An 18,254-nucleotide genomic window follows, 5' to 3' on the forward strand; every position below is an offset into this window, starting at 1 on the left:
AAGGGTGGGTACAGAGGAAAACCCACCATTGACAGACCGTTCAACTAAGCATTGTTCTTTTTTTACCCGCAACCAAACGAAAAGCTCCAGAGATAAGAGTCTAAATGGCTGCACACGCAGTGGAGGCTCTTTTAAAGGCTGTTTGGCGGTCAGAAATACACACACGGGCACATACGGGCGGGCACATACGAGTTCTGCTCAAACGCAGCTCCTTTATCTGATGTAACAGAAAAGAAACCACATCACACTGTCCTCGCTCACACTGGGTTCATTGTAACCATGCTCTGCAGACTGCTGTTGCATCAGTTCTCTAAGCAATCAAGGCGTTAACGCAGAGAAAATGGTTACCGTTGCTTGGTGTTAGGAAGAGGCTGTTAAACAGCACTGCTGCACTCAAAACTGTAATTTTGCGTTTATAATCACATAGGATTTTATTTTTCACTGTCTAACAAGCTTTGTTTGTTTAAAAGGGCCAGTATGACATACTTAAGTATTCCTGTCACCAAATGGAAGTCTCACTTAAAACAGGGCATGTTCCTAAGAAACCAGACTAAGAAATACTGAGTTACAAACTTGTTGAAGAGTGTGATTGTTTGATAAGAAAGTATATCTAACCAACTGCCACACATATCTGAAGTAAGTGTGGTAACCTTTGGGGGCTGCCCTTTTAGTTGGATGATATCTTTTAAGCACTGGATCAACAGTCCCTTCAATTTGTGGCACCACTAGTAAAGATAAGTAAAAAAGCTTCTCCTTAGGAAATCACCTTTTGGTGAATTAGCTTCGTCTCACTCTGAAATAAGTACATTTATTCTGAGGGGGGAAAAAAAACAAGGAATTATTATTTTCAACAAAACCACCTGTGTCGCATTTATTGGCACCCCTGCATTGTACACTTTGCCAATAAAACAGCACTGAGTATTTTGCTATGACATCATATAAGGTTGGAGAATGCAGAACTAGGAATTCGAGACAATTCCTCTACAGAATTCTCCCTCTGGTCCAGGGTCCTTGGTCCTCTCTTGTGTACTCTGCTCTTTTCATCCCACAGATTTTCTATGGATTAAGGACACATGATTAATATGGCAGAAGGCAGAAGCTTGAGTTTATGTTCAGTAAACCATTTTTGAGTAAACCTGGACCTGTGATTTTGGTCATTGTCCTGCTGGAAGATCCAACGACGACCCAGTTTTACTTTTCTTGGCATAGGTAGCTAGATTTTTTATCTAAAATGTCCTGGTATCCACAATGCCATGTATCCTAATGAGGTTCCCAGAACCTTCGGAGGAAAACTAGCCCCACAACATCAAAGACCCTCTACCACACCATAAGAGAGGGGATCAGGCTCAGTGCAATATTGGCATCCTTTTTACGCCAAATCCACCTTGACTGGCTGTTGCCAAAAAGCTCAATGTTAGTTTCATCTGGGAGTAGAACACGGTTCAGTAAAAGCCCGACGGTTACATTTGTGGTTACAAGACAGGAAATGCTTTTGTCTGGCATGCCTTCCAGATAATCTGTCAGCAAGGACAGGTGGTAGCTTTGGGGACTTGGTGACCCCAAGATGCTACTTTTTTCTGTAACCCTCCAACAGTGATCCTTGGGGATTCTTTACCATCTCTTACCATTCTCCTCACTGTGCGTGGGGACAAAATAAAACTTGTTTTCTCTCCCAAGCAAGTGTGTCACAGTTCCAGTTGATTTGAACTTTGAATTAGTTCCCCTTACAGTAGATCTTAAGGTGAGTAGCCATTATTTATAGCCATTTCCCGACTGAACACACTTTTCCCTTACTTGATATGTGTGTTCTGTTATTTTTCCCATGTTAAAGAATGAATAAGGGACCTCATATTTATACCCCAGTGAAACAAGAAGTCACGGACTACTGCTTAAAAGTTCCCAAACACTGATCAACTTTAAAAAGTACAATATAAATGGGAAAAAATGCTTCTGTTACGTTTTGTTTGTTTCAAGGGGGTGCCCATAATTGTGTAACGTATGATCTGTTAGTACTAGGGTGTGGATTTTCATTAATTATATAAACATTATCCTTCCAAAAATGTACACAGATTAATCACACTCCTTACGACTAAATGCTCAACGTCGGCCGTATAGAATTTATTTGAATAGTGGCCTGTCTGTGTTTGCAGCAATACTTCGTATTTCTCCCACAGTGCACTCTTGATGTGGAGCAAGCATCAATGTTAGGGGCTGTATTGGTAGTTGGATGTTATTACAGCTACTTCAGCCTCATCTTGGAATTTTTTGTATAAATCACCTCGTTTTCAAATTCGAGATGATGAATTCCAGAATTTCAGAGACGCTTACACAAATACCTCTGGAAATACCCAAAGGCTATTGCAACTATTTTAGCTATAACTGTAAGAACAAACTGTTATTCAAGTAAATAAAATGTAATTCAATATTTTGAAATTTAATTTGATGAAGGTGAAGCAAAGTTATGATGTGCAGGTTTTTAGTAACATAGGTTCACAAGCTAGCAAAATTTTATCAGTGTCTTTTATTCAGTGAGACAGTAATCTAATTCACCAAAAGGTGAATTTCTTATAACCCTTTTTACCCATCTTGATCAGGGGTGCCAATAATTGTGGAGGGGACTGTATGAGATGGGCATGCAATGGGATTTTTTTCTCTTTTTTTGTTGCAGGTATAATTTGTGTCATATTAAAGTATAGCAGTATAACTCTTTCATAATATTATTTGCAAGAGTTTGTTCTGTTTTGTTAACAGCTTTGGTACACATAGCCTTGTAGAAAAACCTGTGCCAAGCCAAATTCCTCGAGCTGCAATGTCTGTTGGTCTCCAGCAGGTGTCACCATCATACTGTTCCACCACATCCTTAGAGTGCCAGACTGCCCGAACTCCAGAAATATACTAGTAGGTAAATTACAGAAAATAGCACACTGTGTCACTTTATTCATGTCCAATTCTGCAATTTACACATGTGTACGCACACGTGTGCGTGTGTGTGTGTGTGTGTGTGTGTATGTGTGTGAGAGAGTGTATGTGTGTGTCTCAGTCAGCAGTATCAGTAAGAAAAGCAAAGCCCATATATTAGCTGCTATGACTGAGTAGGTAGTACTTCAACCACTGGAGGCCCATTAGGTTAGCCAATGTATAGGCCCAACAAGAAAGAATGCAAAAACTCCCTTAAAATATCAAGTTTACGCAAGCATACACAGATCACTTTGAACTGTTCCTGTATCCAGACTGTATTAGCCTCGGCAAGCTCAAACACAATCATGGTTTTGTTATTCCCTATAATCCATAGACAGATATTTAGGCTGAAAAATCGATTACATGTGTGTTTCAGAAAGGCACTCGTCATTTGCCAGAAGAACCTCTCAAAATGGCATATGCAATGATTACACACTAAAGGAGTCATAAGAAACATCACAATTCTCTTGAGATTGAGTTAGATTTTTTTCTATGTACCCAAGAGAAGAAAATACATTCATAAAGACATTATTCTACATTATTTTATTTATATTTATATTTATATATATATATATATATATATATATTATATAGATAACTAATTCAAGATAGGTTGGAGCCTCCTTCCTCTCCCCCTAAGTGGCCAGTGGTATACTTGACCTGTTGGTGGCATGTGAAATGCAGTCGTGGTGACCTGAAGCCATGACTGATAAGGAGCATGTCGTCTCTCTGTCGTCTCTGTCTCTCTGTCTCTGCGTTCCCCTTTAGATATGGATGGCTGAGGTCAGCCGCGGGGGGACCCTGGCGGAGAGTCGTCTTTCAGGACTGGGGGGTGACATAATTCAGGGGCTTCCAGAAGACCAGGCCCCTCTCGCTGGAGCATCCATCACCATATCCAGACACACACCGCCAGGCGACAGGGATCTGAGCAAAGGATCTGCGCTGGTGATTTAGTGACCGTCGTTTGGATGGCTGGATATGGGGCTCTTTGGAGGGACTGCAGGGGAGACACCTTTGGATCAGTGTTTTGTTGGTTTGTTTTTATAAGTAAGCGGTCATTGTTTATTCTTTCGTGTATCCGATTCCTCAGAGCTTAGTCCAAATATACTGCCTTCATAAAGCACAAGCATTGTTTTTTTTTTTTTGTAGTTGTTGTTCTTATTTAATTCAACTGTGTTCGTCGTTAGACGGATCAACTGCCAATTCGATTTCTGTCCAAAAAAAAGTCTGTCAGCTTTTTTTCCCCAAGAAACTCCAAGCTGATTTTTTGTCCCCGACAAAAGCCAAATTCTCCTCTGTCCCTGCAGCCCTCTCGCCCTCTTCACCGCCTCCCGCCACCACCTTTCAACACAGACACCCCTTTCTCTCAGCGCCCATATATTTACACACTCTTAAAAACACTGTCACAAAGAATGACTAACTGACAGAAGTTATCATTACACAAAGCGCTCGATTCCATAATTTATAGAGATCCCCATCCCCGTCCTGTGGAATTTTTTCCCAAAATAAATTCATGTAAACACTTTAGCGACAAAGAGGCACTCACAGTGGCCTGGTATGCATAAACACTGTGAACAGTGTGACACAGTCTAAGCCCACCCCCCTCTCCCACCCCCTGCCTTTAAGCTGTGCTGGAAATACGAAGTCTCTCTCTCTCTCTCTCTCTCTCTCTCTTTCTCTCTTTCAATCTCTCTCTCTCTCAACCCCCTTGCAGCAAAATAAGCCAGACTGCAATCCATCTTGCATCGCAATAACACCCTGCCCAAATGTCTGTTGTTTTGGAGACACGGTGGCAGGTTTGTCTTGTGAGGACGGTTTCCATGCCAGAATATTGTTTCGAGAGATACTATGTGATTGCAGGACTCTATAAGTACTCTTTCATGGGACCTCCTTCTTTTCTTCAAGATAAACGTCCAGGGCATTTTAATAAGGGGATGAGGTGTGTTGTATGGTGAATGTGAGTGTGCATTAAAGGGAAGAGGGGGGGTAGTGTTTATGTTTTTGTTTTGTTTTCTCAGACCTCTGAATTACATCCTGGCCTGGTTGTGTTTAAAGCCCCCTGACTTTTAACGATGGTCTAGATTTTCAAAGGGCTGTTTAGAAATCCGATCCAACCCTTACAGCAAAGCATACCTTCCCCACATTCACTTGCCCCCCCCCCCCCCCCCCCCCCCCACACACACACACACACACACACCCAATCTCCCATGGCCTGCTTCTAAATCACTCCACTGAGGCAGAGTAAACAAACTTCAGTTTGCCCTCTGATATTGAGAGGCAAGACAAGCAGCAGTCCTGCACTATGACAACACCGCCTGAGACAGACGATGTCATCCGTCTTACCTCACTGGCCATCCATCACCACACCGGAGTCGACATGTCTGACAGTCCCAACTCTCACTTCTCACACTGGCACTGGCCCCCACATCTGTCACTTTTTCCTCCTGCCCCATTCCACTTCACCAGATGGAACTCCTTCTCTCTCTCTCTCTCTCTCTCTCTCTCTCACACACACACATACACACATATACACACACACACACACCTGAGGTGTTATAGCTATTGGGAGAAACCTGGGGAAAGAATGTACAAAAATACTTTCATCCAATCCAGTTTCTCACATCATCAGTGTTTCACCTGAATATATGTCAATGACAGGCAATTTGTATCATTGGCAAATGACAAATGTAGCAAATCATGTTTGGAATGCCTTGTGGAATTTGTACTTATTTCAGAGCCTTACTGATTCATCTCCCCCACCTCCATCCTCCCATTTGAATTGATTGAATTCAAACGGGACCCGTTTGAATCCATGTCTGTGTTTGACGACAGCGTGGGTCTGTTGGTTTAAGTGAGTCACACCTGTGGAGAGCAGACAGGTCCTGAGGCGGAGAGGCGACACAATGCAGATGCTGCAGCTGTTTCTACAAACGACACTGTTTGGCCACGCAAGTCCATAGAGACCCCATGGAGGGTATGTGTGTGTGTGTGTGTGTGTGTGTGTGTGTGTGTGTCCTCTCCTGCTATCTAAACTATTCCTCTCTTTTTTTGTCTGTAATTTGAATGATTGTTTGCAATTCTGATCCTTTTTTTGGTTTCGTTTTCAGTTTAGTTTAGTTTTTCTTTTTTTAAAGACATAATAAAAATCTCTTTTACTCCACCACAGAATGGACTTGACAAAGTTCAACCGGACAGGATCAGAGTTCACACAGAAGGTGGCAGAGTGCATGCTTGCCTTACAGATTTGCCCCATCACAGACACCTCCTCCCACCCCATCTCCTCCTCGCCCCCTCAGCCTTAATTAAGTAGAGAGGGAGAGCAAACAGGAATCAGACCATCAGGACACAAAAGGGAGTAACAGCCTGCTGCTGTCTCCGAAAGTTAATACTGTAGCGCTTGCTGATAACACGCAAACATCTCACCAAAACTCAGCAATTCTTGATCTTATTAGAGGAAAGTAAAAGCAACATCCATTGGTGGAAAATGTGTCCAAAATGACAAGAAAGGGGTATTTGTAAGAAGATATTCTAATGTATGGGTTTTGCTCCCCCCCCCCCACCCCCCCTTCCCCCCTCCCAGAGTTGCCCACCACAAACTAAACAGGATTTGCATAAGACAGCTCCTTTCATGTTTTCCCAGCTCAATACAGATAAAGCATTAGACAGACACACAGGCAAACACAAATACCCAGATATATACCATTTCTTGGTATAGCGTGATGGGAACTGTTTTGCTGGTGGATGGTGTCATATAATGCAATCATAATCTAGGGGAGGCATTTACATAAGTCAAAATATATTGTTCATTCCTTCTTCAATATTTGTTAGAATAGGAAGAAACACTGGTGTTGGCTGCCCTGAAAGAGGTCCTGCCAACTTGAAAAAGGGGTCGTCTTTTGAAAACATTTTTCCTATTTATCCTTTTTCTTTATGTGTGGATCCCTTTGGCTAGCCGACATAAAAAAAAAAAAAATCACCCCAAACCCTCCTGGCACCGGCATAGGCCCGGGCCGATAAATCAGCGGTGGGCCTAGGCCAAGGCCCGGTGCCGGCAGACCTGTGTGCAACAGGACATCTCTATCGGTGAATTTCACAGGTCATTACTCTGGCTCCAGCCCCGGCAGCCTCCAGTGGCTCTGGAGACGGCCAGCTTTCTCTCAGAGACAACAGCTTACTGGGCTTTGTGCTGGCTAAACAAGCGTGTCTGTCTCACAGCAGTAGATTCATGTGCAGATAGAGCCGCCCTGCTCCATGGGGAGACCTGCGGAGGAGACATCCATCAAGCGTTCAGAGGCCACGCTGAAATAACACAATAACACACGTCCAGAAAGAGGGCTCAACAGATTGCTTCTTTGTTTTGTCATGTTTATGTTTTTTTGGAGGTTTTTTTTGGGAAGGCTGTGGGTAGTTGGTGCTGGTGAACAGAAGGTGGATGGAGTTCATGCCACCGATGTTAGAGCCATGTCTAGTAGGGCCTTGACTAAAGGTGAAGTTGAAGTGTTAGGCAATGAGTGGATATGTGCAAACAGAACAATGAGAAAGAGCAGAAAATCAAAATGAGCATTTAAGAATCACACAAGATAATGTAAGACACCGGCCACTGCCAAAGGATTAATAATTGTCTCTAAATTCATTGGCTTTTCAAAAAGGAATTTCAGTCCCAATTCAGTCCCAATTGAAGGGAGGGTCTGTGAGACTGGAAGCAGTGTATTGAGGGGGTTGCGTTGTTTGCGAAGCCTGGTCAGTCAGTATGCTGCTAGGCGACAGGTGATTAACAGAAAGCTATTGGTTCCAGTACTTCAGAGAAAAGGGAAATAGGTAAAGCAAACAGAGGGTGGTGGCCACGAGGGGGAAAAAAGCCTTTGGTCTTAATTTGCTTCAAGCCGATCAGTCAAACAGGAACCTCAATAGGAGAAAATCTCGTTTCTAAAGGCTGTCACTATGGCTGGAGTGGAGCCGTTAGGGGAGAAGGGGAGCTATGCAGACGCGACGGACTGCTCAGCAGATTCAGAAACCTCGCTCCACAGAGGCGCCGACTTGTAATTAACACTTTGGAGATTACGTTTACAGGAGTGTCATGGACTAACCCACTTTTATTACTGGTCCTGGCTCTTTAAAAAGGTGCTCTGTGGTGTGTCCTGTGTGAAAAAGCAACATTAACAGCCCCCTTGGTACATAGCTATTAAAACGAAGTTTACGTCGGCCTCACATCACAATGTCTGGAGATTACACCAGGTCTGGCTTCAAATTGTGTGCCCTCAATGTGCACAAACAATGAGGTGAAAGGCTATGGAAAGGCTTCTCTCTTCATCTCATTATCTAGCTTTGTCCTACTGATACACATACATACATGATAATGGAGCAATCGAAATTTGTTTAGCTATTTCGGCCAGGACTTGCGTACACAGAGGTACAAACAGACCGTACGTACAACATTGCTATAAGGGAACATGTTGTTCCACACATCATTGTGTCCAGGGCGGACACTCTTAAGCATTGTTAGATATGAAGTTCATACATGTGATGCCTTAATATCAGATACACGTGGCCTCAGCACACTGGCCTACATGCGCTACATCAGAGACAGATACAAGCAGAGAAGCATAGGAGTTACTTAAAAATGCCAGCAAAAGAAAAATATAAAATCCTGACGGACCGGTGAGAGCCAGGGCCTCGCATCCCTACATCCTGGTCCAATGATTAGGGGCTGCAATCAGACATAGTTAAGAAGGGTGAGGTATGTGCTAAAGCTGCTCGCAAAACATCTCATGAATGTACCCCCGGAGAGAGCCCAAACAAGGGCACCTCTGAGAAGGGAAATGGCTCATATTCAGCCCCCCGAACACATCACACAGAACAAAGAACAGCACTTTCAGGCTCCCAAACATCCAAAAAAGGCTAGACGCAGCATTCATTTTTCTCGATATTCTAGATAAAATAGACCTCATAGACCTGGTGGAATAATCCTCAACCTAAACACACTCTAAGCAATTTACGGCAAGACTTTGATTACTGTCCAGTGGGACAACCTGAAGACATACACACATTACTATGCTTCAATACAGCTGTTCCAACATCTGCACAAGCACAGGCCACTAGGTGGCACATATTCCCTAATCTTGGGAGGAACCCATCAAAATAAGCACTCGCCCAAAGTTTAACTCACATAGGCGCCTCCAGCAAATAGACCGCTAATTAAAATGGCTAGCATTACAGCCACCCCATTATAGGCAACTCAGGCTGAGAAATACAGAGTATCCCCACTCAAGGGAAGAGACAGAAATCACAGTTCTCTCTCTCTCTCTCTCGCTGAAACTATATATGAGAAAAACTTGAAATGCCATCACGACTGCGAGATGCTATAAAAAAAAATATGGTCTGAAGCGTGGCAAATGGCGGGCGAGTTTAAATCTGAGACTCTTTTATTATGGCTGAGAGCACTGCGAGACGTCTGTCTGGTGGAGGAAAAGTCGGCCTGGATTTCCCATCCGTTTCAGCGAGGTCGTGCTACTGTGTCTTAAACACTTCACAGTAGATTAGACTGTGGTGAGTGGGCTCCTTCAAGAAAATTAGGTGGGGGAGCTAGATATTGAGGCAGGAGGTCTCGAAAGTGATAAATCTCTAATTTAGGTCTCTCACATAAGTCTGGTCTGTCTCACTGGTTACACCAACCCCTTACATATACAGATACAGACTATGCGACTACACTTTCACACACCATATACCATCAGGCCATTAGGGAGATGTCCAAAACGCTGATATTAGGCTTGATAACAGGATGAGATTAATAGAAACAGCAGATAAGATCACCTATTTCCCAACCACCATTGCTGCACAGTCAAGTCACGGAGGGTGAATTATGTGAATTATGTGTTGAGGGAAAGTAACACATCAATGCCTTATGCTGATCAGTAGGGCACCACTTCATTTGCTGGCAATGAAATTCAAACCCGTTCCAACGTGCTGAAATTGGCCAATTTTGCCAGCTGCTAACAGAAGGTAATAGTTTCAATTCTTATGCATCAAAGTCAACACACGCTTCCTCTCATTCTCCCAAATTCAAAACTACTGTGATTCTGCAAACATGAAGAAGAAAAAACCAAGGATTAAGACTTCTAAGAGCAACTATATACCTGAACTAATCGTTATTTTCGTCAATGAGACGTGATGACTCTAGCTCTGACTCATTTTTCTTCTAGACATTGTCAGAATCCATATCTGTGGGAATCTCTTCAGGTCTGACCAGCCAACCTTAAAAAAAAACTCCATCCTCTGTGGATCGATGTTCCACCATCCTCTTGAGACCAGACACTCACAATTATGATTGTCAGGAATGAAATTGAGTTTGTCAAGAGACTGAAGTTGAGCCATAAAGCATTGCATCTGGACGAGCTCACCGAAAAATCCTCTGTGCACCTAGTGATTGCAACTGGACGAGCTCACGGAAACATCCTCTGAGAATTCAACGCTTCACTTGTCTCTCTGAGGTGCTGTCCTCATCCTTTATCTCACTGACAACATTTCAAACATGTAAGAAGAGATCAAATAAAGTACAACGGAGAACGGCAAATTTAAGAAGAATATTTGACACAATCTTTTCTTTGAGGAACTCTACACAATCCGTTACCCTACAGAGTGAGTCTGAAGATTATGTTTGAATCTTTCGCTTAAAAAAAATACATGCACCTATTTCCATCTCCACTTTTTCAAGAGCTTTGCTCCACGGCGGAAACACCCTGTTAATGCCGGACATATGACAACAGTCTCCAGTCAGTCTGTAACAATCCCCCATCCTTCTTTTCTGACCAATCAAAGCCAGCGGAGGCTTTTCATGAAACCCGGTGTCAAAGAGCTAAATAAAAAACCTGCCGGGCACAGGATAACAGATCGATAAATAAACCCTTGGGGTGCCGGCTGGCTCCTTAATGAGGGATTGGGAACGGTGGAACCGGAGCTTTCTGCGAAAGGCCCTGGCACCACTATGCTGGGCAGTGGGTGCTGAGCTCAGGACGGTGCCAGAGGGGGGGGGGGGGGGGGGGAGGTGCAGAGACACGGGAGAGGAATGATGGACGGCTCACACGCCAGCCATTGTGAGAAAATTATAGCGAGGTGCCGCCAACTGAAGCGGCGTGGCGGCCAGCCAAAAGCCCCAGGAGAACAAAGACCAAGGATCATGAGTGTGTTTGTGTATATGGGCATGCTTGCATATTCTAGAGAAAAACAGTGCATACACATGTGAGAGAAACATGGAGAGTATGGAGGAGTAGTTTGTGTGTGTGTGTGTGTGTGTGTGAGCGTGTGTGTGTGTGTGTGAGTGTGAGTGTGTGTGTGTGTGTGAGAGAGAGTGTGAGAGAGAGTGTGTGTGTGTGTGTTAGAGTGTGAGCGTGTGAGTGCTTGTGTGAGTGTGTGGGTGCGAGTGAGTGCCCTTTCTGCCCAGGAAGCCTCAAACGTTCATATTTACATGCCATGCTGAAGAGTTAATTGCAGGGAATTCTTTGGCTGGGTGCAAAGTGGAGCCTGTTGTGTTTTATGCTGCATAACAACTACAGTGTCTCCAAGCACCCCTCTCGCTCTTTCCCCTGGTACCAGAAAAAGAAAAGAGAACTTGAAGTAAAACAAACAATCTAAGCAGGCTATATTTCAATACATAACAAGCTTTATTTCAGAGTGGAAACTGCACATTGATAGAGACACAGAATAGAGTAATATTTGTATTTATTGTGATAATTTGATGTGATGTGATGTAATGTGATAAACCTTTCAAAATGAATTGCTTTGCACATCAACATAATACTGAATGCAAAATAACAGATCGGAATAAAAGATACAACTTTTAAAAGCTTGGAAATATTTCCACATCATCCTCCATGCGTTACAATTTCTATCTTCCTCAGGATAAGGCAGGATCTAGGGAAGGCCTTTTCTTCAGCTTTACATTAGTCATTTAGCAGATGCTTTTTCTCAAAGCAACTTAAAATAAAAAGGGTACAAATTCCATCCGAGTCAGACAAACCTAAGACTTTCGTGCCGTTTGCACCTTGCTCACCTAACTCTGAATGAAGTGTTCTAATGAAGATATAGTTTCTGATCTTTGTACAACTAAGCAGGTACTGAGGTTTCAATGAAACTTGGCTTTGAAACCCTTGTACATCAAAGCTTTATTGACCTTGCATACCAGGTAAAAAAAAAAAGGTGGAAACAGACTCCATATATCAAACCACAACATCATTCCCCACCCACACAACCATCAAACGCAAATTAAAAAAAAAATCAAAACCAAAAGCAACCTGTCCGTGTCTCTCATTAGAGCACCGTGATACGGCCAGGGGTCGAAGGGTACCAAGGGCAAACTTCAAAAAGCCTCCAATTATCTAACGTGAGAGAGGGCAATGCAGGGCCTGAAACCAAGCACCTCCATTTACATCAGAAATAAAGCCTGTGAAGGAGCATGGCAACTTATTAAAGGAATTAAAATGTCAGTACATACTACACAGAGCTGTCCACTACGGCCTAACATATGGGAGATTCCTCTTTTTAGAGCATCTCAGATGAAAGTAACACTATATACATTCATGTTTGAAATGAGGAGCCGCCTCGGCGGTAGCCAGACGAGGACACAATGGAAGCACAGAGGATTGAGGAGAGCTGTCTTATACACCTGTCTCTGAAATGCAAAGGATCATTTCTTAGACCTGTGATTACAGTTTCAGCTGGTCAGCTGTGATTCAGGGCAGCCATGGCAAGAAGACCCTCAATATTTCAACATATTGACAGATGTGCGCGAGCAACTGTCTGCAATATCATTAACACGGCACTGCGTCTTACTGACAGACCTGTACTGCACAGCATCTAACTTTTTCAGGTCACATGCATTCTGCTTTTGCAACCACCAATCAAGCCATTTCAAATACCTGGTACAACTGCGTTGCTTTGGAGGTAAAGAAAATGACTGAGGGCCGTGTTTAAAAAAAAAAAAAAAAAAAGCATTTCTGCTATTTGCATGTGAAGTGTGGAATGGAGACACATTCAAGAGCTCAAGCTTCGGGCGGAATAAAATATTCATAAGTTTATAACAATGACATGTCATGAAGTTTCAATTTCAGCATAATGCATCCACACTCACGGAGCATTAAACAATACCAGATGGATGACAAAAGAAAACGACATAAAATGCACCACTCAACCAATACGCTCTTTCCTACACTAACCAAAGAGAGAAAAAAAACCTTGTGCATGCCTTTTATCCTCGGAATGAGAATCATATGTTTCCAGGCCCGTTGTCCAACAGCTCACTAGTCTCAAAGTACTATTCTAATGGAGTCGGCAGCTTTAGGCAGAGATGTGATTCTGAAACGCAGCCCAAATCTGAAAGGGAGGAGAAAGACGTTCACATATGCTCTCCTCCAGTCAGGTTTAACCTCCTCTTCCCGGCGACAGGCTACACCAGAGAGATGATTAAGACTATACCCTTTCTACAATAGCCTACACATTAGCCCAGTTTTCAAGCAAGTAATTCTGGCTTGATCAACGGATACGCCCTTAAGGACCATTACATTAAGGAATAACCATTTTGTCATTAAAACCATTTGTCAGCCCTTCACATCAAAGACCAAAATTACTGCAACGAGCAGTCCACAACAACTTGAACATTTTGGTTGATGAAATCCATTGCATCTCAGTGTCTTTGATATCCCAGCAATGATCAGTGGAGATGCCTGAAAAAAGCCTTGGCCTTAATCGAAATTCTTCATTATAGCAGAATAATAAGCCAGCTATGTGTATAAATCAAGGCAATACAATTCCTTTCATGTCCACCAGAAGGAGGTTATCATCTAGATCAACAAAGCTTTGAACTTTGTGGCAAATGTAAAGAAATGTTCAGAACTGCACCGTTCATTGCATATTGAACCCAAGATGGCATGGCTATGTAGGGCCACTCTCACTTCCTGACAAATCAATGAATAGAATTAAACAAACATATTTTAGAAAACTCGACCTAAGTTACAGGAAAAGTGACAGACAGTTCCTCGTTTAGTTAAACCCAGTTTAAGTTGATTGCAGATCATGCTATCAATCATTAGATTTACTATTCAAGTCTTTTTTTCTTACATTTCCAATAGGCTGATAAATTCACCAGCAGAAACCAGAAATATTTTTCTAATAAGCCCGTCTACATACTTCCTTCCCATTCCTTCCAGTTCAGTTAGCCTTTATGTTTTCACTGATCTGACTGCTTCTGTTATAGTTGGCATAATAATCTAAAAAGGTTTCCTTTTGATCAGAGAAATTGCTTTTGCCTTCGGGGCAATTTAATCAACCAACAATATTATTCTGCCAAAAAAAAGATGCCTAATGCTCTGAATGAAAGTTCACCATAATAAAAAAAACAACACTCTGGAGGGTGAATGGTCATCAATTTGGCGAGACGCTCATGGCTACACACATTCTACTGGAGGGAGCCCCAGACTGTTGGAGACTGGGATCTTTTTTTTTTCTCTCTCTCTCTCTCCCTCTTTTTTTATAGCGAACACCATACAGGGAGCGAGAGGGAGCACTAAAACCCCCTTCTCAGGGGGTGACGGGCATTAGTGGCTCTGCATCACCAAGTCCACAGCTGGTATTAGCAGGCACCAGGCACTCTGTCAGCGCCTATTACTCCACACACAAATCATCTGACCAGCGTCAGCACTTTCCAACTGCTCTGGGACACCAAGAAGGAAAAGAAAAAGATATGATGGTGAGAATACAAGGGGGAAAAACTATCAAACTAAAACCTGATGACAAGAAGATAAAAACGTATCAACGTCACAAAAAAAAAGGAATTCCTGACATGGAAAATCAGATGTGGTAGTTTCACAAACTGGTACAAAATAAAGATTGGTATGTGTAATATGCTCTTGGAAAAGGATATATGTAATTGTAGCCTTGCAATCATATATGCAGGAAAAATTTCACATATAGTATGCAAATCATTAGGCTGGAGCTGTACCGCACTATGGATGAGACTGTTACTGCCGATTCCACATTAAAGCCAACATGGTCTCACTCAAATGACCTACGACTGCATAGAGCATCTGGGGCTGTTGAGGGGTCTGGTAAAGGTGCATTAAATGCTAAAAACCACATGTCGCTGGCCAAGATGGAGCCATTTGGAAAAGCTGGGCTGGTCCAAGTCATTATTGAAGAAGAACTCTTGTGGGAAGAGTCATGGTGGAATCACATCATTCCTTTTTGGGACACTATCTGGAGGAATATGTATAAGTCAATAACAGATTTGCCAGGCTAAAACTGTAGATGATTCTGTTAAATAACTGACCAACACAAGAGTGGGCACACACACACACACACACACACACACACACACACACACACACACACACACACACACACACACACACACACACACTTACTTGCCAACAAAGGCACACACATGTATGACAGGCAGCCATAAAAGAGATTTGAGGTGCAGGTAGAATGGCGAGTGTGAGTTACACCCCATCTACAGATTGGTTTACAAATCCCTATTCCTAACCAAAACAAAAAGGGCCACTGGTGCCCTGTAGCCTGCTGCTGTTATGGAGCAGTTCCAGGATGCCAGGCACATCTCATTGTCACTATCTGTCTGTGCGTGTGTGTGTGTATGGTTGTGTGCGTGCGTGTGTGTGTGGGTGTCTATTTGTGTGTGTGTGTGTGTGTTTGAGGGAGGGCTTAAGAGAGGGAGGTGTGGAGGCATATAGGAGAGAGCATGACCCAACAACTTGAAAGTGCCCAAAACCTGTCTCCATTCAACACATGTGCTTTAAATAGATTTTATCGGCACTCTATTAACAGCCAATTCCTTGAATTTCAGCGCAGTGCGTTCAGAATGTGCTGTATCTCTTGATCAGCAGCACGACTGCTGAACGAGCTGCTCTTGCATCAAGTCCCACAGCAGGGGACGCTGCTCTTCTTATCAGTTAGATGGGCAAACTAGATTCTCACCGTGACGAGAAATGGCATGAACAGGGCCCAAATAACTTAATCATCAGCATCTGTTTAGATAAGGTTTGGCACGAGGCAGCAAGCAGCCCTGCATCTTCACTGGGGCCTTTATGAGTCCGTTTATTCCAGCAGCACTTCACTTCAATCCCACCAGCAGACGGCCACCCTGCTGTGCCGCAAATGGGATGAGGGGTGTTGGAGATGAAAGACGCTCTCTGGGAACTGTCAACAGCTGCTGAAACTGCAGATCAATGAGGGCCACTTTATCAGCACTTACATTTGTACAGTGTTGGTGTTGGTGGTGCGTAACGGTTTTACAGCGGGTCTGATGACAGTTTCACCTTCACTGATGGGGTCAGTGGACTGGACACAAAAGGAGCCATGCACGGAGAATAAACCTCAACACATCCAGAAAAGTGTTGGAATGCCGGTTTATGGAGACTTGGTGCTCTGGTATAAGCAACCAGGCTTTATATTACTATTTTGCAGTTAATGGCAACTATATAAACATGAATCAAAGCAGAATAGATATGAATGAAATAAGATGCTGAAGCATGGTCATCATTCATGCATCTTACATGTTCACATTCAGTGCATGATACTGATTGACTCCATTGTTTGTGATGAAGGTACTGATTTACTCTTGTTTAACAGGACTTATGTTCACCCTTTCCCCAACCGTTTTCGCTCCTGGTAACACCAGGGTTTAACACTAAATGACCAATGAACAAATAGCCAATGACCCAAAGCCATGAATGTGAGGAATTGTCCGGACTACGTGATGCGTATAATACTATTAATCTACTGCAGATCGCTAGTTCTCAGAGATCTATGATATTTTGACTTCAGTTCGCGTTTCTGCGGTTTTCTGCTAACGGGCAAAGCACAACAGGTGTAGAAATAACGGAAAATGAATATGATTAGCAACATGTGATTTATCTTCAACGCAAATGGAAATGGCAAAGCGCAACAATATGTTCGTTTTAGTGGTTTTATTTTACAGTCGTTTTATTATATGAATATAAAGAATAAATAGCAGTTACTCTTAATTTACATGATAAATCATTGAAATGTACCATTTGAACGCAGCTGTCCTGCAAAACTTTTATAACCAATATTTAGCTTGAGGTCAATAGATCCACATCTTCCAAAGAATGGAAAACGGTTATTTGACAGCAATGCGCCCTTAGCTTCAATATAAATACAAGATATAACCAATATTTTCCACAAATACAGTAGACTCTGGTTACACATAATACTGTCTTTTTTACAAGAAGCTATATCATTACATGGCACCACATATACAAAAAATACATTCCTCCTACACTTGGTAGTGCATACAAAATTACAATGTCATTATAACTTATACAGGGCACAATTTTGTCATACTTTCAGTTCGCGCAAGAACACTTGCATTCGGTAATAATTGGATACTGAACTGGTATCCAAGCACACTTCAGTCCACCCTTCCTCTGAAGACATCTCCATCTCAGTATTGTGATATGAGTTGATTTGGCGGGTTTGCAGACCATTCCCTCTGGAACCGAACAAGAGCGCTTACTGTAGCAGCTTCCTACTCGTACGTATCTGGGCCAAAATCGGTTCCCGAGGTCGTTCCATGTGTAAATAACTGGACAGTGAGAGTACGACCAAAGCCACAACTGCAGCCTCCGTCTCAGCTTTTTGCTGGGTTTGCGTTTCTTGCCAAACTGAATGTCAAAATCCATGGCTTTGATGTCCCTGGGCATGGCGCCGGTGGGAATGTGCTGGATCTCTAAATCATCCAGTTCATCATTCCCAGTATATCTGTCCTGAGGGGGTGTGATGGACATGTAACGACTGTCAAAATCACCAAGTACACTTTTCAGTTCGGTTTCATTAAGGTCCCGCTCTTTCGGATCGAAGACCGGGTCTGGATCCTCCTTTAGGTCTACAAGCGGCAAACTGTCACTTGGGATGGGACGGAGAAGGTAGTAATGCTGGCATGCACCCTCTTCTATCCGCACACCAAAAGAGAACACCAACAAGTACATTGCAACAATATAATGTGTTTGATCCATGTCTATTTGAGTCTTGGTCGTGTTTCCAAAACTTCGGCTCTGAAAGGATTTAAGTAGTTTCCCTCTGTTTAGAATAGTTGCGATGTGCACGCTATCCCACAAGATTCCGAAGTAAATCCACTTCTTCAGGAGTCAGGCAGCTGCTTTCTCCATAGCAACCGGTGACTGGTAGTGGAGCTGGGCAGTACGCCTCTGTGTGACAGTTTGGCGAGTTCGTCCTCAACGGTTTCGTATGATTTTCTTCCAAAGAGAAAG

The 18,254-nt window shown here is 43.0% G+C and overlaps 1 protein-coding gene across 1 annotated transcript; it reads right to left on the reverse strand.

Moving 5' to 3' along the window:
- Nucleotides 1–17,330: 17,330 nt before the first annotated feature.
- Nucleotides 17,331–17,999, reverse strand: nog1 (noggin 1; the record flags this gene model as incomplete). The annotated part of the gene is made up of 1 exon (XM_080856399.1): nt 17,331–17,999. The coding sequence occupies one exon, from the start codon at nt 17,997–17,999 to the stop codon at nt 17,331–17,333; it is 669 nt and encodes a 222-aa protein (XP_080712525.1).
- Between the last annotated feature and the right edge of the window lie 255 nt (nt 18,000–18,254).

The sequence above is a fragment of the Sprattus sprattus genome (genome assembly GCF_963457725.1).
Source record: "Sprattus sprattus genome assembly, chromosome: 18".
In the NCBI taxonomy this organism is placed as follows: domain Eukaryota; kingdom Metazoa; phylum Chordata; class Actinopteri; order Clupeiformes; family Clupeidae; genus Sprattus; species Sprattus sprattus.